The sequence below is a fragment of the Urocitellus parryii genome, chromosome 3, assembly GCF_045843805.1.
Source record: "Urocitellus parryii isolate mUroPar1 chromosome 3, mUroPar1.hap1, whole genome shotgun sequence".
Taxonomy (NCBI): domain Eukaryota; kingdom Metazoa; phylum Chordata; class Mammalia; order Rodentia; family Sciuridae; genus Urocitellus; species Urocitellus parryii.
This window is the reverse complement of record NC_135533.1, coordinates 163,106,782-163,128,326: the sequence shown is the minus strand read 5'-3', so window position 1 is coordinate 163,128,326 and position 21,545 is coordinate 163,106,782. Positions and strand designations below refer to the sequence as shown.

Below are 21,545 nucleotides of genomic sequence, written 5' to 3'. Positions count from 1 at the left end.
AGTGGCAGGGTGCTTGCCTAGCATGGGGGAGGCACTGGGGTTGTTCTCAATGCCACATAATAATAAATATATAAAATAAGGGGATTGTGCCCATCTACAACTGAAAACTTTTTTAAAATATATTTTTTTAAATCGGCTTTTGTGACTTGGAAGGCGTTACATACAGCCCAGATGTCAGTAATGATTACAACACAAATAAGCTTTTGTGGAAAAAATAAGGTGACTTCCATTGGTAGTTCTCAATCTTTACTTTTTTGTTTTGGTACTGGGATTGAACTCAGGGCCACTTGATCACTGAGCCCCATCCCCAGCCCTATTTTGTGTTTTATTTAGAAACAGGGTCTCACTGAGTTGCTTAGGGCCTCACTTTTGCAGAGGCTGGCTTTGAACTCAAAAAAAAGTTCAGTTCCAAGAGGGAAGAGGACACCAGATACTATCACCAGGGGATGACCTGATCCACACACAAGATGAAGCAAGCAGCCCTATTTTGTGTTTTATTTAGAGACAGGGTCTCACTGAGTTGCTTAGGGCCTCTGCTTTTGCAGAGGCTGGCTTTGAACTCACCATCCTCCTGCCTCAGGCTTCCGAGTTGCTGGGATGACAGGCGTGAGACACTGAGCCTGGTTCAATATTTACTCCTAAAATTCCTTCTTCTTTTTAACATGACTTGACAATGACTTGTCCTCTCAGAAAATCAAATGTCCACTAACTTGGATAATTGGTTTAGAAAAATGAACCTTGAGTATTTCTTGGAATGTCAGCACTGAGACGTTCTCTCCCCAGCCAACTTCCCTTTTCCACCAGTCACCTACACAGACAAAATGGTTCTTGGAGTAAGAAGATCGTGAAACTCTTACTGAGGACTAGGTATAAGATCTTGGCGAGGGTACTTCATTGCTCTAAGCCTCAGCTTCTTTCCCAGATACAACTGAAATCAGAATGGCACCTATCTCATAAATTTGTGATAAAGAAGAATGAAACAGCCCGAGTGCAGTGGCCCACGCCTGTAGTGCCAACAGCTCGGGAGGCTGAGGCAGGAGGATCGGGAGTTCAAAGCCAGCCTCAGCAACTTAGCAAGGCCCTGAGCAACTCAGTGAGACCCTGTCTCTAAATAAAATATAAAATAGGGCTGGGGATGAGGCTCAGTGGTTGAGTGCCCCTGGGTTCAAATCCTGGTACCAAAAAAAAAAAAAAAAAAAAGATGAATGAAACAGTATAAATAGTATACTTGCAGTGCCAATAGTAATTTTTTAAAATGTTGGTTTGTAGCCACTTTTGGGCAGAATACATAATGTTCCAAAAGTTAATCAGTGAGAATATTTTTCAGTGTCTTTTGAACATGTTATGAAGAAAGAAGAAGAAGAAACACATGTTTTCTATCACATGCTATACATACATTTATGGACATATTTAAAATATGTACTTGTGCCAGGTACAGTGGCACACACCTGTAATCTCAGAGGCTTGGGAGGCTGAGGAAGGAGAATCGTGAGTTCAAAGCCATCCTCAGAAACTCAGTGAGGCCCTAAGCCACTCAGTGAGACCCTGTCTCTAAATAAAATACAAAATAGGGCTGGAGACATGGCTCAGTGGTTAAGCACCCTGGATTCAATCAGTATAAAAAAATCAGTACAAAAAAAAAGTGTACTTTGGAATATGGATTTGGGAAGTCAAAAAGTGAAGGGCAATGGTCTTAGCAGTATAGGCAAATAAATAAATAAATAAATAGTGACAAATGCCTTGACCATTAAACTGGCTGGTGGTGGCAGTCTTGATGCTACACAAGCTCCGGGCCTACTGTCTATGAGTATGTCCACCCAATCCCAGCTCATCTTGAGCAAGACAGAGGACTTCAGTGACATTCATCCAGGCTTGGAGGTCAGAACACAGAGCTGAATACAGTGAAGCCACAAGACCTAGGATGCCGCCCTCTTAGTCATCGGTTGATGCTATCTTTAATTAAAGGGTTCACTTTAGAAATAGCACTTCCAAGAGGGAAGAGGACACCAGATACTATCACCAGGGGATGACCTGATCCACACACAAGATGAAGCAAGCAATCATGTGAGAAGCATTTGAAGAACTCCCTGTTGGTCTGGAAGGTTTTGTTGTTTGCACATACTATGAAGACTCTGAAGAGCTGGTTAATTTGTTAATGTAATTTGTTTTTGTTTTGTTTTGTTTTGTTTTTTGTTTTATACCAGGGATTGAACCCAGGGGCACTCAACCACTGAGCCACATCTCCAGCTCCTTTTTATGTTTTATTTTGAAACATAAAAATGTTACTTAGAATCTCACTAAGTTGCTGAGGCTGGCTTTGAACTCATGATCCTCCTGCCTCAGCCTCCCGAGCTGCTGGGATTACAGGAGTGGACCACTGAGCCCACCCACTTGAGGGATGATTTTAATGATAAACTATCATTAAGTAGAAAGCAACCAGGCTCAGGAGACAATGGTGGGTTGCCGTAGGACTGTTGATGGAGGAACAGGGATCAGCATCAGCTTTCCAAGGTATCTGCAATGACAGATCCCTGATAGTGGCCATACAGATCAGTAAGCAGCCTGTGACAATCTGGTCAGAATGAAAAGAGATCTAGTAGTGGGTACAGGCCCACTCCTTTATTTCCTGAAACCACAGGACATTAGCAAAAGTGAAGTTGGTAGGAAAATTTCAGATAAAACAGAAGATTTTGCAAATTCCATTTGTAAGGCAATTCTTGTAACCCTACACAGGAAGAAGCCCAGAAAAACAAAGTCACTAGAACACACCAAGAAAATACAAGCAATTGCTGATGGGGTATATTACTGTCACAGCTTCAAAAAACTACTAAAGCTGAGCCCTAAAAATTAGCAACTTGCAACAGAAGATGCAGCTCTGCCCACACAGGAATTGGAATCACCACTTCATGCGTTTGAATCCTCACTTTGCCAGGTTTCAGCTGTGCAACCTTTGAAACATCACTAAACCTCTCTGAAGTTTCCATATCTACATGGAGCCGAGGGTATACCTACCTCACTGGAGGACTGAACAAAAGACAATGATACAGCCTGCCTTGCAAACTGCAAAAGAGCTACATCCCTGAAGTCTGGCTAATGAACCCATCTCACAGAGTTGGCATCTCCGCTTAAACGAGAAGCAAATACCTGAGGTGTCACACGTATGACTTCCTGGAGAGGGCCCCCTCTGGGGACGGCTGCGCCTATAAATAATGTGGGGCTTGTTTTGCTCCTCTTCATCATCCTGTTTGTCCACGGACAATAGCGGTTCAATAAAATAATCCCCATCGTGGAACCGAAATGTGCCCAGCTGCAAATGAAGAGAGAAGTTGATTTAGCAGAATTTAGCCAATGGAAGGGAAAACAAAACAAAATAAACAATCCCAAGGAGAAACATGCGCATTCTATTCAACCCCTTTCCTTCGTGGGCAGCTCTGCCCATAGAGGAATTGGAGTCCCTGTTTACAGTGAAAATACTGAAGCATGTGTGGAGAATATTTTCACCCTCTGCCATCTTGGTACCTTCTTTTCAGGGATTGAACCCAGAGGTGCTTAACCACTGAGCCACATCCCCAGCTCTTTTTTATATTTTATTTAAGGCCTCACTAAGTTGCTGAGGCTGGCTTTGAACTCATGATCCTCCTGCCTCAGCCTCCCGAGCTTCTGGGATTACAGGTATGTGCCACCACACAGGGCAAGTGAGTTTCTTAACTGCACTGAGATGGAGCTTACTGTTTGTCAGGTGGAGATAAAGATGCTTTCCTTCAAGGACCATTGTGCAGATTAAATGAGAGAATGCAAATAAAGTGCCTGACACCTTAGAAGGGCTTAGAACTCATTAGTGGTTTCTGGTATGGCAGGATCCACCAGGGCTCCTACCAACCATGCTAAGCATCTTGAGAAAGGCCACTCTTTCTACTCCTAACAAGTTTTGCCAACCATCCATGATACCTCAAGCTCCCACCACCCAAATCAGACAATACTCCAACCATACTCCATGTCGTGCCAGTGGGCGGTGTCTAAGAGAAGAAATCAAACTCTTCTCTTTCTCAGCAGTCCTGTTTCCCACACCAGAAAATAATAAGCAGGCTTCTGCCCTTCCTGGCACAAGAGAAATGACTGTCCCCAAAGGCCAGCATCTGCCACATGCAGAGCTTGTTAGAAATGCAAATGATTCTACACCAACCCAAACCTGATCCACTGCATCAGAATCTCTGGGGCGGGCCCCAGGAATCAGATTTTAATGAGCCCCCAGGGTATTCTTAAAAATGATAACAGGTGAGAAGCACCAGGCCCCAAACCAGGTAATATCAAAATTGCCCCGGAAGTTCTGTTTTTTGATACTGGGAATTGAACCCAGGGGTGCTTAACCACTGAGCCACATCCCCAGCCCTATTTGGTATTTTATTTAGAGACAGGGTCTCACTGAGTTGCTGAGGTTGGCCTTGAACTTGCGATCCTCCTGCCTCATTCTTCCCAGCCACTGGGATGACAGGTGTGGGCCACTGCACCTGGCCAGAATTTGTATTCTTAAGATAGTTTTCCACATGATTCAGGAGGACTTGTTTAAGGAGGAAACAGGTCTATTGTCATCGGAGAAACAGAGTGGCTGGTTACCAGGGGAGGCTTTTGAACACATTTCCTTTCACCCAGGGACCTATCTCTGAAATTAACATATAACTTCGGGGCTCTCTGAGCACAAATCAGGTAGATCCACCAAATACGAGAAATCTACCGGAGATAGGAATACTGAAGAAAAGCCTGGGAATGCACTTGGAGAAGTTGGGCCACCTGCAGTTGGTCAATGGCGAAACCACGGCACAGTAAGGGAGTGATCTGTTCAGAGTTCCCCTCCAATGGTGAAGAAGCAGCCGGACAAGTCGAGAACTGAGGATTCCAACTAAAATAGGTGCCTTTTCTATAAAAAATCCTGAAGTTCCCGTAAGAGCGCAGATGGAGTCTCTGACTCATGGTTCACAGCACAGAGCAGAAAGACCAGAGTGGGTCCCAACTGCCACTCACCAGCTGGGAGGCCTCGGGCAAGACTCCAGGTCAAAGCCTCAGTGTCCTTACCAGTAAAATGGGTTTTTGGAGCACTGTCCTCAGGAGGCTCTGGGTAAAGCAATGCATATAGTAAAGTGCTTATTGTGGTGCCAAGACAATAATAGTATGGCACCAAAACTGATTTTGCCATTGGTTCACAAACAGCTGCTGGGCCAGAGTTACCTTTTCTTGGCTAAGGGGTCCTTTTTCAAATGTACATATTGAGTACACACAGGATTGAAGGAGCCAATGCCAGAGAAGAATTGATGGTGACCTGGCTACTAAGGATGAAGGAACAGAATCTGTGCACCTGAGAACTTCAACGCAGGAAAGAATGCAGCAAGCATCACAACAGAGAGACAGCAGAGTGGACTGGAGAGATGCTATCTGTCTGCAGGGCTATGGGAAGGTCTCCCTGGGAAGAGGATGTACTTGACGCTTTAAGAAGAGTGTGTTTGGGCATGGGAAGCTGTATGAAGTGATTCAGAGGGAATAAAGCAGATTGCCTGAAATATAGGATTTCAGGAGAAAAACTTGAGTGTGAGATGGCTGTGGTGTGAGGGAATGTCATGTAAAAGGTCTTAACTGCTCAATGAAGGAGTCTATGGTTGTTCACTAGACCATGGGGGGTTACGCAAAGTACCTGGGCAGAGTGGTGATGAGTGCTTGTGCTCAGTCATCTTTCAAGTGATGGTGGTGTGTATGGGAGGGGGCAGGGATTTAGAGAAAAGACTGGAAGGCAAGAGCCTGTGGAAGTTTGTCTTAGACAACAGTCCTAATGAGAGACTGGGATGGGGGAAGGGGGAATCGGGGGAGGGGGGAGAGAAGGAAAATAGAAGAGAGGTAGGGATGTTCAGAAGTAAGCAAAACACCTGAGCTGGAACTCTGGGGAACGGATAACTGACATGCAGGTGGCCCCGCCCACTCCAAGGAGTGGAAGACTTCCTGGACAAAACATCTGGAACATCCTAATTCCAAGGCTCCAAAAAAACGGTAAGGAGAAATCTCAGGAGGAAATAAAAATTGCAGAAGGAACACAAAGGGGCAGGGCGCTGGAACTAGATTAAGGCTTGAGGTACAGTGAGCACCTATCTTTAAGATCCATGCAGACTCATTTCCCCAAACGAGGCAGATGACAAATCAAACGCAATATGAATATGATGGCCATTGCCCAGGGAGTGGCTTCGGTTCTCAGTTACCCCCAAAGACCACGTGTTACCACCTAAAACTACCAATGGAAATGAAGGTTCTGCGCAGCAAAACATTCAAACCAGTGCTGGGGCCACCGGGCTTCAGCGGGGGGCGGAGGCGGGGAGAGAGGAGGAGAGAGGAGTGTTTACAAACTTGACGTGCACACGCAGCTCGAGTCGCAGGGACCAGGGATTGGAGGGTACTACCTTGAAACCCCGGGGCGCTGAGGCTCGCTCGGTCAGACGCCGGACTTCGCGCCCACCTAAGCCATCACCTGCTAAAGACCCAAGGGATCCCACCGTTCAGGCCCTAGGTCTCGGGGCAGCGATGACTCACTCACCGCAGCACCCCTCCCCCGCTGCCCAGCCACACTGCGGTCTCCGCCTACCCCCAATCTCCACGACGCGCTTCGGGCGCAGAGATCCCCGGCGTTTAGCTGGGGTGAGCAGGGGTTCAGCCCCTTCCCCACATCCCAGCAGGCTAGACCTCCTCCCTCCCCGTCTTCAAGCTGGCTTACCCCTCCCTCGAGAGCCTTCCCTCGTGAGGAGGAGGATGCGACGTCCAGATCTGGAGCTTAAGACCCAAGACCGAAGCGCGCCACGGGGCTGCCGAGCGCCCTGGGTGAGTACTTAAGCCCCCACTTAGAAAAGATGGTGGGGGGAGTGTGGGTGCTCTGGGTGAGAGTAGACACATCATAGACGCAAGGTTTAATACCCAAAGGAGCGTACGACGCCACGCCGTGAGCTAGGCGAGCCTGCCCGGGAAAGTTTCTGCGTCATACGCGCGTGGCAGAAACGCACGTCGCTTGGGAAAGTCAAGGATCATTCTGGCTGGGGCCAGAAGCGTACATCGGGTCCTCGGATGTTGTGGGAAGAGGGAGAGGATGCCCTATAGACCTAGTGGAGGGTAATGGGATGGGGGTTGGGGGTCGGAAAGCAGGGGGGCCAGGTACAAACTTGGATCCCCTGCCAAGTGCGTATCTGGCAGCTCCGGGAGGTGGTAGCCCCGTCCAGCCTCCCTAGGGAAACCTGCCCCGAGGATCCCTTCTGCCTACACTTCCAGGGAACCACCACGGGTTCCAGAAGAACCAAAATCACGTCCGGGCAGTCTCTCTAAGCTCTGTCCCAACAATTCCTGCGTCTTGGGCCACCCCGCCAGCAGGGTGCAGAGTCGGACTGCGCTGCACCCCCACTCACGGCTTCCACCCTAAATCGCAGAGTTGGAAGCAGGCTCCGCCCTCTCCCCCGCCCTCAGAGCCTTTGGCCCGCCCTTCCGTTCCTGGGACGCGACCTGCTCCCTGTCATTCCGGTTCAGTTTTAGGATTCTTTGCGCTAGATAAAAGGTCCCGGGAGAAGGAGGAGAATCCAGATTACTCGCCTCAGTCCCCCAAACACTGAGAAGGAATTCCCAGTACCCCTGGCTGGGAATTGTCAATCCACAATCCCGACCCAGGATGCGCCAATGAGGAGTCGGGTCCGCCCTGCGCTCAGCTGCTCCGCTCGCGGGCAGCCAAGTTGGTTGCAACAAACCACAACTCCAGCAACTTTCTCCGAGTTTGGAAACCGACTTTCAGGTCGCCTTGCAGCGTTGGGCAACGCACAGCTGAGCCGACTCTGGCCCCTAGAAAGCCCCCTAAACATCCACCAGCCTCTCGGGGCGGGTGCGTACGATCCTTGGGTGTGTACGTGCACGCAGAGCGAGCAGCCCCCAGCCCCAGGGACCCAGACGAGTTTCTGGCTGATACTGAAGGCCAGAGTGGAGACTCGGTGCAGGGAGCGTCTGTCTCCGGGCCTGGAGAGCAATTGAGTCTTAAAGAAGCAGGCGACGAGGCGGAAGGGCAGGGCAGGGGGCACGCGCCCACTTACCATTCCCGAGCAGAGACTGATGACGGCCGCGTGCTCGGGCTTGGTATTGACATGGCCTTTGTAGAAACAGTGCTTGAGTTCTGCTTCCTCTTCGGAATAAAACTTGGTCTGGTTCACCCCGGGCGCCCCGAGGAGGGTGACAGTGAACTGTGGAGCGATAAATCCGGCATGGGCGGTGAGATTAAATAGAAACTGCTGGCCGAAGGCGGAGAGGCGGTAATGCGCCTGGGAGGAGGTAGAGGAGGAAGAGGAGGAGGCGAAGGCAGGCCAGGGGTCAGAGGCAGAGTTAATGCTCCGTCGCCTTCTTTTGAAGTGCACGTTCGCTGGAAAGGGTTCTCCTAGAGCGTTCACTCGGATGGGAGAGGCGATTTCGTATTCGCTCAGGGTCTCTAATAATTTCACTGCAGAGAGAAGCAGAGGTATATGAGCCAATAGTCCATTTCCCCACAAGTTTTCATTTTAAAACGAAGATGGGGACTTTGTCCGGACTTATTTTCTAGACCATTTGACTCGACCCGTTCACCTTTTATCATTGGGCAAATATTTGCTGAGCACCTACTATGTAACAGTAACAGTCAAGAGCAATGCTGGGCGCAGAGGATACAACCACTGGAAGTCAGACAATGAACGAGTCAAGATACATAAGATAATTTCAGATCTTTGATGAATGCCTTGAATAAAATAAAACGTGCGCTATCTGGTGGCCCCAGTTACTTAGTAACTTTAATTTGAGGCGTGGGTTAGGGAAGGTGAAAGATCAGGCTAGAAGCAAGGGTGGGGGGGGGAACTAAATTAAAGTGTGTCCCTAACAATTGGCTGGGGGATGACCCAAAGAAGGAGAGGTTCCAAAGCGGGAGGTAATTCTTTCTAGGAAAAGGAGAGGTCTCCGCTGCGGGGTGCCCCCGCCCGGGAGCGAGTTCAGGGAGGCAGCGACCGGGCCAAAGGGGTTCCCAGGGGCCAGAGCCTCGTTTACCTTGCCTCGGGTGCAGCCTGTCCTTGCGCACGGCCGCCGCGGCGTCAGGGCTCCCCATCTCGGCCAGGTCCCGCACCAGTAGCGTTAGCAGTGTGGCCCAGGATACAAACTGCATGGTGCTCCCCACCCCTCCCCCCTGCCCCCACCCCCTCCCTCCTGCCCGCCTAGGCTGCGGCGGCGACGCGAGGCAGCAGCCGTGGAGAGCGCGCGGAGCCCGGCGCGGCCGCCAACTTTTGACTTTAGGAGTCGCTGAGGTCGTGCGGTGAGGGTCCCGTCTGCGCTCGGCTGAGCAACGCTGCCGCCTGCCGAGAGCTGAGCCGCTCGGGCCGCAGGAGGAGCCGGAGGAGCAGGAGAAGGAGGAGGAGGACTGGGGCTCCACTGCTCGGCAGCATAATGTCCAGCGAGCGGGCGCGGAACGTGCGCTCCAAGGCGCTAGGCGCCCTGTGCTGGCGCGGATAGCAGAGCGGCTTCTTGAATGGGGGCCGGGGGCGGGGGCCGGGTCCTCCGCCGCTCAAATACCCCCGTGCACGCCTCTAGGAGGAGCAGAGGGGAGGAGGAAGCCAGGCGAGCGCGGCCCGCCTCCTTCCAGACCGTGTCCCCTCCTCGGCCCGTGCGCGACTTGCAGAGAGAGAGAGAGAGAGAGAGAGAGAGAGAGAGAGAGAGAGAGAGAGAGAGAGAGAGAGAGAGAGAGAGAGAGACCCCTCAAGCCACAACAGGCAGGGGCCAGAGGCGCCAGCCGCGCTTGGCCCGTCGGTTGCGGTCAGCGCCACCTCCCTGAGATGGGTTTTCTGAGACTCCCTGCCCTGGGGAGCAGGAACAGAGAAAGTTCTCTCCCTTTCCAGACGCGCAGCCCGCCCCCCCCCCGCCCCCGCCGCCCCTCGGATCTCTTTCCTTCTCTTTACCTCCCGGTCCTCCTAGAGACTCTTGGGACTCAGACTCTCTCCGGTGCCCCCACCGCTGGCCTCTTTCTCCCCTTACCACTGCGCCCTTATTTGCCGTATTTTCCCCCTTTCCTTTCTCTCTCTCTCTCCTGTCCCGTCTCTCTCCACCAATCCTCTTTTTTTGGTGTTTCTTATAAGTGAAAGTAACCCAGTGAAGGGTGCCTTGGCGTCCTACGCCTGCTCACTCGCGCCGGGGTCTGGCACCTGAGCTCCTCTCTCGATTTAATTGCCCCAAGTCAAGAGTTTAAAGACAGGGTTCTCACTCCTGCAAATCGAGCCCTGTTTCCAACCCGCGGTCCCTGGAAAGTTTCGCAACATTTTGAAACTGCTTTCTCCCAACTTCTGCCCTTATCCCGAGAGGGTCTGTAGGTTCCTGTGGGTCCCCAGCCCAAAAAAGGTTAGGAACGGCTCCGGCCAGCGAAAAGGGGCGGGGACTTTGGCGCCCCTAACTACCCCGGGGTTTAGAAAGGGGAGGAGAGAAGGAGGGACGCAGTGCGAGGTTGTGGATCCCTAGGGGAAGTACCAGTAGCTAGAGGGATTTCTCATTCACTTCCGTTGGCTTTGGGCAGAGATGCTTGGAGCTGCTCAGAGCAGACTCTTCCAGCTACAGCTCCCTGCGACTGAGGATGCATATTTGAAAGTCAGAACTTAGCCAGAGAGAGTGGGAATGGCGGGGGGAGGGGCAGGGAAGAGAAGAGAAAGAGAACTGTTTAATCCTGGGTGGTTCAAAAGCTCTCAGGGAGAGAGGATGTGCTGATTTCAAGAGAAAGGAAATGGCAATTTCAGTAAAAGATATGATATAAATAAATAGATGATAAATAAATATATATTTAAAACATAAATATATATATATGTTTGCCCAAGTGTCCTAGAACCAGGGTTCTCTGTTGTTTGGTAGTCTACCACTCAGGACTGAAAATACCAAAGATTTGGCACCAAAGAGCAATATGCTAGAAGCACTCACAATTCTAGAAATATTCCTATGTGCATTTGTCCAGGTAGAGAGGAAAATGACTTGGCAAAATTGGAATTTCCTAAATAAGTTACTAATTCAAATCCGTTACTGTGGCCACGGTGTGGCTGTATTACTGGAATTTCATAATGGGTATATACTACATAAAGTTGGTAAAGTACCTGTCATGCACACAATCTGAGATTTTTAAAGATGGCGTTTTTTTCTCTTTCCACATTTCTTATCGGTATGTTATAGTTGTATAATGATGAGATTTGTTGTTAGGAATGCATCCAGTTTAACAATGTAATTGGGCTCTCCCCAGCCCTCCCCCAACCATCCACACCTCCTAGCCCCTGGTCCCTCTCCTCTACTGATCTCCCTTTGATTTTCATGAGTTCCCTGCCTCCACCTCTCTTTTCCTTTTTCCTCTCTAGCTTTCACATATGACCCTTGACCTTCTCAGTTGGGCTTATTTGGCTTAATATGATGGTCTTAAATTCCATTCATTTTCCTGCCAATGACACAACTTCATTTTTCTTTTTGACTGAATAAACTCGATTGTGTATAGATACCGCATTTTCTTCATCCATTCATCCGTTGATGGACAGACACCCAGGCTGATTCCATAGTTTGGCTATTGTGAATTGTGCTGTTATAAACATGGTGTCCATGTGTCACTGTAGTATGATGGCTTTAATTCCTTAGGATAAATGCCAGGGAGTGATAGCTGGTCCTAAGGTGGTTCCATGCCCACTCTTTTGAGGAACCGACATACTGATTTCCAGAGTGGTGGTACTAATTGACAATCCCATCAACAGTGTAGAAGTGATTTAAAGGATTGGCAGTCTTGATTGTTTAAAACAATCTACGGAAGTGTACTTCTGATATGTCATCTTTCATTATGTGATAAAATTCCTCAGGGCCTGGGACTTGCTAAGGGTTCAGCATGGAACAGAAAAATATCAAGAAATCAATCTATGAGCTGATTTCAGTAAAAACTATGATAGTACTTTTACTCAAATTACTCAGAAATAGAGCACTTTTCAGTATTTTTCCATTAGATGATTTCCCTCTCTTTCAAGTCAAACCACTCCTGATGAAGAGAACCCAAGAGGGTATAAATTTTACATGTAGCTGTGTGAACCATCTCCTGTGCTTCTTTTCTAAAAATTTGCTTTATGAATGAACTTTGTCTACAGTTTGGGAAAATTGTTTCTGATACAACACAGTATTATCCACAAAAGCTGAAGGGGAAGGAGATATCAAGTATCTCCTGGAGACCACCCGAGGTGATGGAGACCCTGGACTTCTGCATTTCACCTCCTCATTTCCTCGGTGGATTATTGCACCTCTGCATCTGTGCTATAAAGGAGTTTTGTTTTAGTGCAAGGGATTGAACCCCAGAGCACTTGCTAAGAGTTCAGCATGGAACAGAAAAATATCAATCTATAAGCTGAACCACTGATGGGGTTCACCCACTGAACCCCATCCCCAGCCCTTTTTTATATTTTATTTAGAGACAGGGTCTTGCTGAGTTGTTTAGCTCCTCCCTAAGTTGCTGAGACTGGCTTTGAACTCAAGATCCTCCTGCCTCAGCCTCCCGAGCCACTGGGATAACAGGCATGTGCTACCATGCTTGGACTTTGGAGTCTTAGAGAAACTTAGGAAGAGATGTTTGGAATGATGAAGATACTTGAGCTAATTCAGATCAAAACCTTTTGTCTAAGTGGTAATGAGTCCTTATCGAGTACCAGCCCATGTGCTAATAAACACTGCTTAGTTTTTACAGCTGCTGTACAAGTCAAGCAATGTCAGTCAAATTTCGTTTCACAGGTGACAATAATGACGTCCCAAAAAAGTGAAGTAATTTGACCAGAATCCCTGCCTAGTGATAGTGAGGATTTAAACTCTGTTTCAGTGGTATGATCCCATTTCATAATTCTTAAAATAATGAATAAATTATTAATCAGAGTTTGCTAGATTTTAGGAGGGACTGGTTGGGGAGAGGGTAGTAAAAATTGTCCAGAGGATTGCCTCGATTTTCTCTTCTATGTATGATTTTTCTTTGACACTTAGACATGTTTGTCTAACAGTGAGGACTTGATGAGAATCATCCCGGATTTTCACTGGTGTTCCATGTTTTTTTTCCTTCAGCACCTAGGAGAGGTCTGACATAGTCGATGCTTGACAAATATTGACCAAATGTGGTCTCTCAGCTTTGGTTCAACTGTGCTAACATGGCTTCTTTATTATGTATATTTTTAAAATCAGTTTTGAGTCTGGTTCTATAAAGAACTATACAGAATAATAAGAGTCCAGGAAGAGAAAGTAGATTTTTCTTTTTCTTTTGGTACTGGGGATTGAACCCAGGGGCGCTTAACCACGAGCCACATCCCCAGCCCTGTTTTGTATTTTATTTAGAGACAGGGTCTCTCTGAGTTGCTTAGGGCTTCACTAAATTGCGGAAGCTGGCTTTGAACTCGAGATCCTCCTGCCTCAGCCTCCCAAGCTGCTGGAATTACAGGCGTGCACCACCAAGCCAGGTGGGAAAGTGGATTTTGAAAATAAATTGACCCCTCACAAAAGTTTGTTCTCAAAGATGCAGAAATTTGTGGTTACTTGGAATTAACAAAGAGTTTTTAACCCATTTTTTCCCCTCTCCTGGGGCTTTACCAGAATTGAATGTTTTTGTGGGTTAAAGTGGAAGTCGTCTTTGGCTGATTTTTCTTGAAAACTGGGCCCCAGAGGAGTGATAATCGACATCAGTCACTAGCCCGAGATAATCTGGGGGATAGAAATGAAAGAGATGGCATCACAAATGACCCTCTTGGCTGAATACCCCTGAAGCAGCAGGAAGGGACCTGAAGTAAAGTCATCTATTTCCACAGAAAGGGAAAGCCACACCCAAATGATAGAGCAGAGTGGGCCAGTGAATGGCTTCCTGAGCAGTCAGCAGCAGGTGACTTCAGGGAAAACATAGAGCACCAGACTGTGGAGAGTGAAGTCTCTCAGAGGAACTGAGGGTGGCTGAGCTCTGTGACCTTGGGTATCACCCTCTCTGATCTAGTTTACTCACAGGATGGGAGTGGGGAGAAATGGTATCGTATTTGCTGGCCATGTGGGCAAATGGCCTTAGTGTACATTTTTTGGGTTTTTTTGGTACCAGTTTTGCTTCCAGGGATTGAACTCAGGGCACTCGAAAACTGAGCCACATCCCCAGCCCTATTTTGTATTTGATTTAGAGACAGGGTCTCCCTGAGTTGCTTAGGGCCTCACTAAGTTGCTGAGGCTGGCTTTGAACTCCTGATCCTCCTGCCTCAGTCCCAGTCCCCAGCCACTGGGGTTACAGGCATGCACGGCTGCACCCAGCTATACTTTTTTTTAACAGTCTTCCTACTACTAACTTCCAGTGGAGCATAATGTTGAGAAAGTATTTGATTAATGGTGACAATAACATTAGATTCTCTTTTTTTGAGTTCCTACTATGTGCTAATCATTGGGTTCTCTGAGCAATCCTGCCACTTGCTCTCATTTTACTTATGATGAAAATAAGACTTAGCAAAGTTAAATGACTTGCCAAACACCACAGAGCCAGAATGTGAAGAGTTGGGGTCCGCACAGGGATTGGTTCACCCCCAAAGTGTGTGATTCCATTATTTGGAGCAGCGTAAGGAACACAGAGCCTTTTACCTAATTGTTCTTGGTGGCTCAGCCCTTGCACTTGGCCTGGTAAATATGATCTAGGAGAACATTCCTCTTTCTTCTAGTGCTAAATCCCAAGTTCTGAAGAGCTTCTCTGGAGCATGCTCAGAAAGTTGTTGCTCCAGTTGTTCATGACTGGCTCAGGGTGGATCTGGAAGGGATGCTCCGTGATAAGCCTTATTTCTTGTTATTCCAGAACACTATCCTCAATTCTATTGCTCAGGCTTCAGAGCCCATATGTGAATCCCACAAATGTTTGAGACTTTATCCTTAGAGCCTCAAATCCTTGTGCTATCTTCTCTAACATCCCGTGAAATGAGATCTTCAGACCTGGGGTTCAACATTAGAACCACCAACAGAACTTGGAAATCCCGGACTTCTGGCTGAAATCCAGACCATGCTCACACTAAAGCCAAATTAAATGGAAACATAGTGTGTCCAAGTGCAGTGTCATGATTTTCCAACAGTGCAGTTAACCCAGCTATTTACGAGCAATAGGCTCTCATGTACTCATGTAAGTCTCACCATATCTGAGGCCCACCAGAAGGCAAATGCCCGCCGAGCCCAGGACTTTTCCCACCTTGTTAGGTTAGCTGGTGGCATTTGTTAGACTTTAAGAAGCATGAGAGCAATGGACGAGTCTGTCTTCTTTTTAGTATTTATTTATCTATTTTGCAGTACTAGGCACTGAATCCAGGGTCTCGTACAGGCCAGGCAAGCACTCTACCACTGAGCTACATCCTCAGCCCAACTTTATCTTCTGAGCTGATATATATATATACCTGTTATAGTTTCGATTTAGATAGAAACTCATGTGTGATACAATGCAAGGCTTAGAGCCCCATCCCCAGCCCTATTTTATATTTTATTTAGAGACAGGGTCTCACTGAGTTGCTTAGGCCTCACTGTTGCTAAGGCTAGTTTTGAACTAAAGATCCTCTTGCCTCAGACTCCCCATCCGCTGGGATTACAGGCATGCACCACCCATGCCCAGCTCCTCTGCCACACTCTTCCGCCATGATGTTCTGCCTCACCTTGAGCCCTGAGGAATGGAGCCAGGTGTCTATGACCTGAGGCCTTTGGAACTGTGAGCACCAAAATAAACTTTTCTTTCTCTAGTTATTCCTATCAGATCTTTTGGTCACAGCAGCCCCCCCCCCAAAAAAAAGACTAATAAAACAGTCCCTGTGGCACATGGTGGGTATTTACCAATATTTCTAAATGAGTTAACTATTGCCGCCAGTTTGGTTCTAGTTTTCAGAAGCAGTACTTCTTCCAATTTAGAGAAGTCCCACTTCACACCCATGTACCTCATTTCTGTTTCTTACAGTGTCATTCCTCTTGGGGAGGCAAATCCTGCTTTAATCAACATCACCAGGATTCCTTTTTTCCTGGAACCACACATTTCTAGAGCTCGGCTTTCTCTAGGGGCTGCTTGAGGGCCACGGTGACCAGGATCGTGGGAGCATCCTCACCTGCTCAGTACAGCAGGCAGGAGACCTCTTCCTGGGCAGGTTCCACATCCTTTGTGTGTCCTAGAAGGGGAGTCATAGTGGTTCCTGGCCTCCCAGATGCCGGGAAAATGACTAAAGTGGTGACAGTGTTGGCTTGGAGCCTGGTGTGGAGGAAGTGATCTCCGTGGTTGAAGTCAGCAGCCTCACTACCTGCTAGTTAGGAAGGGTGGTCTCTTCCTTCCTCCAGGGCCTGTGTGTCCTTGATTGAAAAATGCTTTCCATGCTTCTATTTGCTGTTGGCCCCTTCATCTTCTTAAAGATTAAAAAAAAAAATTGAAAACAGATTTACTCTCTCTTTCTTACTATCTGCTTAAATGAGCAATTCATATAAATCCAATTTAGTAATTTTCAAGTAGGTTTTTGTTCCCAGCAGAATCTTTTTAAATAGTTATAACATCATTTCCCTTTGTCCATAAAAAAAAAAAAAAGTTTTTTTAGGGTAAGCACATTTCATACATGCAAATAAGTCATTCAAAAAAAATCAAACACCTCTGCTCCATTGATGCCAGATAGGTTTTCCGCTCTAATAATATTGATTATAATGGGTATTTCCAGGAACGATGGATAATACTGTATTTAATTCTCCTGCCAAACCAAGGAGATAGAGAATGCTGCTAGACCCCTTTTCTTCCTCCCTTTACTTGTTAGTTTTAGACAGACTAGCCCACCTTTTCACTGGAGGAAGTGAGGGTACAAAGGAGATATGTAACTTGGTCCAAGTTGCACTGCTAGGTGCTGAATGGAAGGTTCCAGGGCCTGTACTTGTTTATGTTTTATTGGGCTTTACACAGGATAAACTGGGAAGCTTAAGGATGTAGTTTCCAAGAGTAGAAATCCAAATACATGTGGAATTCAGATATGGGGACGCTGGGATGGACTAGGCCAGAGGGGATGGTTCAGGGATGGGGTTCAGGGAGTCCGTCACTAATATGGGATTCTGGACCCAGGCCCACTGGGACTGAGGAGGAGAAGGTGTTTCTGGAAAGGCAGAGCACTCACCTGTGAGACTGGCCCTGGGAGCCTCATTCTCCAGTGGCTTCATTGCTGCACCAATTCTTGGGAACCTCCTTCCCTCGTCTCCAGATCAGCCCAGGGCCCTGTATTGTTTGGATGTGGTCCTCACTATATAAACACTTGTAAAAATGGCACAGGCTTTGAATTCTTTGGGATGAGCTAATTTGAGGGGCCCTCGACAAAGAAGCTTTTCAAAGACCTTTTCAAATCATTTTAGTTGTTTCCTGAAATGTAAGCCTAGCAATTAGCACCTTCTCCAGTCCCTATCAGATGTTGGCCAAATAATCAGTTTTGCATTGATTTTTATTCCCCACTGAAAACAGGTCTGACAGTCCATACTGATGGCATTCATGGCAGTGTAACAGGAATAAATTTCAGCTACCTGGGCTCTGTGTAACAGGGAGTTAGAAAAAAATAAGAACTTGCTGGTATAACTTCCTTTTAGATACCTTCAGCATGGCAGTAGAGGGTCTGAATTCCGATGACAGGAGGTAACACAAATTCACTTAGCTCATTGATTCTGAACATGAACCTGGTTCTTAGGAACTTTCTATTTGCTCTGATACCTCCTCCAACAACATGGAAGTTGAAGTAGAGAAGTGGCTCCTTCCCTGATCCAGACTTTCGGCCTTGTGTCCAAGAGCAGCACAGTCCTTAAAAACAGAAATGTGACAAATTTATGACTCTCTCCTCCCCCAGTACTAACATGGTAAAGAGGGAAGGGGACTTTCAAGGGACAGTAGGTGAATGAAATACTAGGCAAATGTTGAAACAGGGTCAGGAAGCCAGGTGTGGTGGTGCATGACTGTAATCCTAGCAGCTCGGGAGGCTGAGGCAGGAGGATCCCACAGCATCAGCAATTTGGTGAGGCCTTAAGCAACTTAGTGAGACCCTGTCTCTAAATAAAATATAAAAAGGGCTGGGGATGGGGCTCAGTGGTTGAGTGCCCCTGAGTTCAATCGAAAGAAAGAAAGGAAGAAAGAGAAAGAAAGAGAGAGAGAGAGAGAGAAACCAGGTAAGGCCATATGTTTAGCACATAAACACATCCAAGATGTATTGTTCAGAATCCAAGTCACAGAGCTGTTTCTCTAATTGGGCCCAACAGTAGTAAAATTGAAATAAAACAACAATAATGAATTCTCAGTTTGTGCTAGAATATCATGTGCATTTTAAAAAGTCTAAAAAGATGGATATACATTCAACTGTGACCCCTGGTCCTCTCTGGGACTGGGAATTATGGAGATCTTTTCTTTCTACATTTTGACTTCCTCATTTCCATACTGTTTATTGTTACACCAAGAATAAATTAATTTTTAATGAGAAAAATAACGTTTTTCTTTTTAAATAAAGAGACAATATATAAAGAAAATATAGAGTGGTATCATTACTCTTAGGGAAAAAAGTTCTCATAAATATGTATAACCTTACCTTTTTCTGTAACATTCAATATGCACTTCATTATTTGAAAATAACCTTATATATTTTGTGTACATGGGAACAAATGCTGAGAAGAGATTTATGATGGCCATGAGGCTTCTGGGGGAAGCTAGTGACTTAGAAATATAAGCGTTTGACAGATGGTAATCAGGGATTTAAAGCATGAATGGGGAATAAAGCCACGTAACAGGAAAAATACACACACACATACACTCACACACATACACACACACATATACACAAATATATGTATGTATTTAAGCTTTCCAAGCTCTGACTGTATAAACCAGAAAGATATTTGTGGATTCATTCACTAAATATGTTTATTGAACACCTTCTATGTACTTTGCAGGTGGCAGAGTGGGGAAGAGGTGGGGAAGAGGTACACAAAATCAGTAAGTCATAAATAGGTGTAGAATGATCCTACTGAGTATTGTAAAAGAGATTAAAGGGGAGTCAAGAAAAAGAAGGTAGTGTGTTTGAGAATCCAAAGAAGCCTTGGTCACTCCAATTCCAGAAATGAGAAGAGATGGTTTAGAACAGAATGAGTCTTCACCTTCATGGGAAGGAGTTTGCATTTCCTTCTAATCCAAGGAGAAGCCTCAGAAGTATTTTAGATAAGGGAACAGAAAAATGCTTTCTGTGGCTCAGACCTCTTGAGGCTTGGTCTCTGCTGTATTGTTGGGAGGTGCAGGTGGATCATGTGAGAGCTGCCCTCATGAGGGATTAGGGTGTAAGATAGCTTCTAAGAGCAGGTTGTTATAAACCCCCGTGGGGCTCCCTTGGTTTTCTGTACCTCTTTCCTTGCTGTGTGATCTCTTTCACTTTTTGACCATGTTTGATGCCCCATGTGGCTCTCACCAGAAGCTGAACACATGAGGCTGCTACACTCTTGGGGCTTCCAGATCTGTGAAGTAAAGAACTCTTTTCTTTACTGATCACCCAGCCTCAGGTACTTGGTTATAGCTACATACAAGTGTCTAAGACAGTGTTCTTTTTGTGTTTAAAAAGATCTTTCTGGCTGCTGTATGGAGAATGGAGTTAACGGAATATTGCAATTGTCTGGATGAGAAATCTGTGGGGTTTTTTTCTATTTTGTTCGGTATAAGGGTGCCCATATATGACATATGACATATGACAGGCCCCACTTTTTTGTATTTTTGTTTAGTGACAAGGTCTTTCTGTGTTGCTTAGGGCCTCGCTAAATTGCTGAGACTGGCTTTGAACTTGTGATTCTCCTGCCTCGACCTCTCCAGCAGTTGAGATTAGAGGCATGCGCCACCAGGCTTGGCTGAAATCAGTGTCTTGAAGTAAGGTGACACATAGGTGTTAGTGGCGCTGCCAAGAATCAGGCACATCCAAGTATCTATTCGAGGTAGAATCAACAGGACATGGTGAAGGATGTCATGGCAAGTAATGGGGACACACACCAAGGAGTCCTAAAATTACTATGCAGAAATTGCTCTTTCAAATATATAAATAGCAATTATCCAGAGAATATGAAAGAACAAAACCCCATAGAGAATGGCAAGAAAAATCACCTGGCACGGTGGCCCAGGCCTGTCATCCCAGCAGCTCTGGAGGCTGAGGCAGGAGGATTGCGAGTTCAAAGCCAGCCTCAATAACTCAGTGAGGCCCTCAGCAACTCAGTGAGACCCTGTCTCTAAAGAAAATATAAAAAAGGCTGGGTATGCGGCTCAGTGATAATGCATCCCTGGGTTCAATCACCAGGACCAAAAAGGAAGAAACAAAGGAACAGGAATGCGCGTGCCCTATATGAAGAACATTTCAAAACATTCAAGACCTCTTAGGAGATGTGAGTAAGACTATTGCAAAGGTGCCCCTCTCCCTAAGATGTCTATAAAATGATTAGATTCTCCATACAGTTTTTCCTGCTTATTTTTCTTTTGTTTGAGACAAATCAAAGTTTTATTTGAGAAAAGCCAAAAGATGTAGACAATGAAGAGAATCTAGAAAGAATGCCAGATAATAAAACAGAATAGAAATCCTTCATAATGAATTTGGGCCATACTGGGTTGTAAATGAACAGACAGGCCAATGGAAGAGAATATTAAAATCCAAAAAGAGATCTCACGGTGAGGACTTAGTTCTGATAGAGATGGTTTCTCAGTTAGACTAGGAGCACAGATCACTCAATTCTCGGTGCTGAGAGGAACTTGATAGTCACCTGTGAAAATGCAACTCTAAATAAAATAGAAAAAAGGGCTGGGGATGGGGCTGCGTGGTTAAGCACCCCTGGGTTCAATCACTGGTACAAAAAAAGAAAACAAACAACAACAACAACAACAACAACAAACACACACATGCAGATAAAGTGGACTCTGTATGTCAGGCTCTTAACCCGTGTGTTGTCCATATCAGATGATCAAGAATTGAATGTAAAAAACTGAATCAAACTTGTCTAGAGGAGGCAGCAGGAGTAACAGCTCTGTATTGTGGCATAAGGAAGGCCTCTGAGCATGACTCAGAACCCACAAGCCATTAAAAAAAACCAAAACTTGAAAAACTTAACCTAGTTATAAAGCAAATAAAAACAAATTGCACACAACAAGAGACAGTGTGTCTTAGTTCACTTTGTGCTGCTACTCAGAATGCCAGAGAAGGTCATCTGCAACCCCAGGAAGGCCGTGGCTGGCAGTTCTGGAGGGCCAGCACCAGGGAGCTGCATCTAGTGAGGGCCTTCTTCCTGCGTCACAACATGGCAAGGGCATGGCATGGCAGAAGGGCAGAGAAGAAAGGGGTGCCAGTACCCCCATCCACCTGCAGTACTGGTGTCAAGTCGACACGCTCTCCCCTCCTGGCCCTGTCACCTCTCCAGAGACTCCACCTCTCAGCATGGTTGCATTGGGGATTAAGTTTCCAACACATGCATTTTTGGGGGGACACCTACAA

At 46.6% G+C, this 21,545-nt stretch overlaps 1 protein-coding gene and 1 long non-coding RNA gene across 3 annotated transcripts in view; one reads left to right on the top strand and one right to left on the bottom strand.

Moving 5' to 3' along the window:
* The window catches only part of Adamts9 (ADAM metallopeptidase with thrombospondin type 1 motif 9), a 154,532-nt gene extending 145,348 nt beyond the window's left edge, over positions 1-9,184 (bottom strand). The window contains exons 1-3 of the mRNA XM_077796192.1: positions 9,070-9,184; positions 8,097-8,497; positions 3,145-3,307 (exon numbers count right to left, since the gene is read on the bottom strand). Of these exons, the coding sequence (XP_077652318.1) occupies positions 3,145-3,307; positions 8,097-8,497; positions 9,070-9,184 (679 nt within the window). The remainder of the gene's footprint in view (positions 1-3,144; positions 3,308-8,096; positions 8,498-9,069) is intronic.
* The window catches only part of LOC144253666 (uncharacterized), a 240,351-nt gene continuing 225,234 nt past the window's right edge, over positions 6,429-21,545 (top strand). For both annotated transcript variants that reach the window (XR_013343358.1, XR_013343357.1), the window contains exon 1: positions 6,429-6,852. This is a non-coding gene — a long non-coding RNA (uncharacterized LOC144253666). The remainder of the gene's footprint in view (positions 6,853-21,545) is intronic.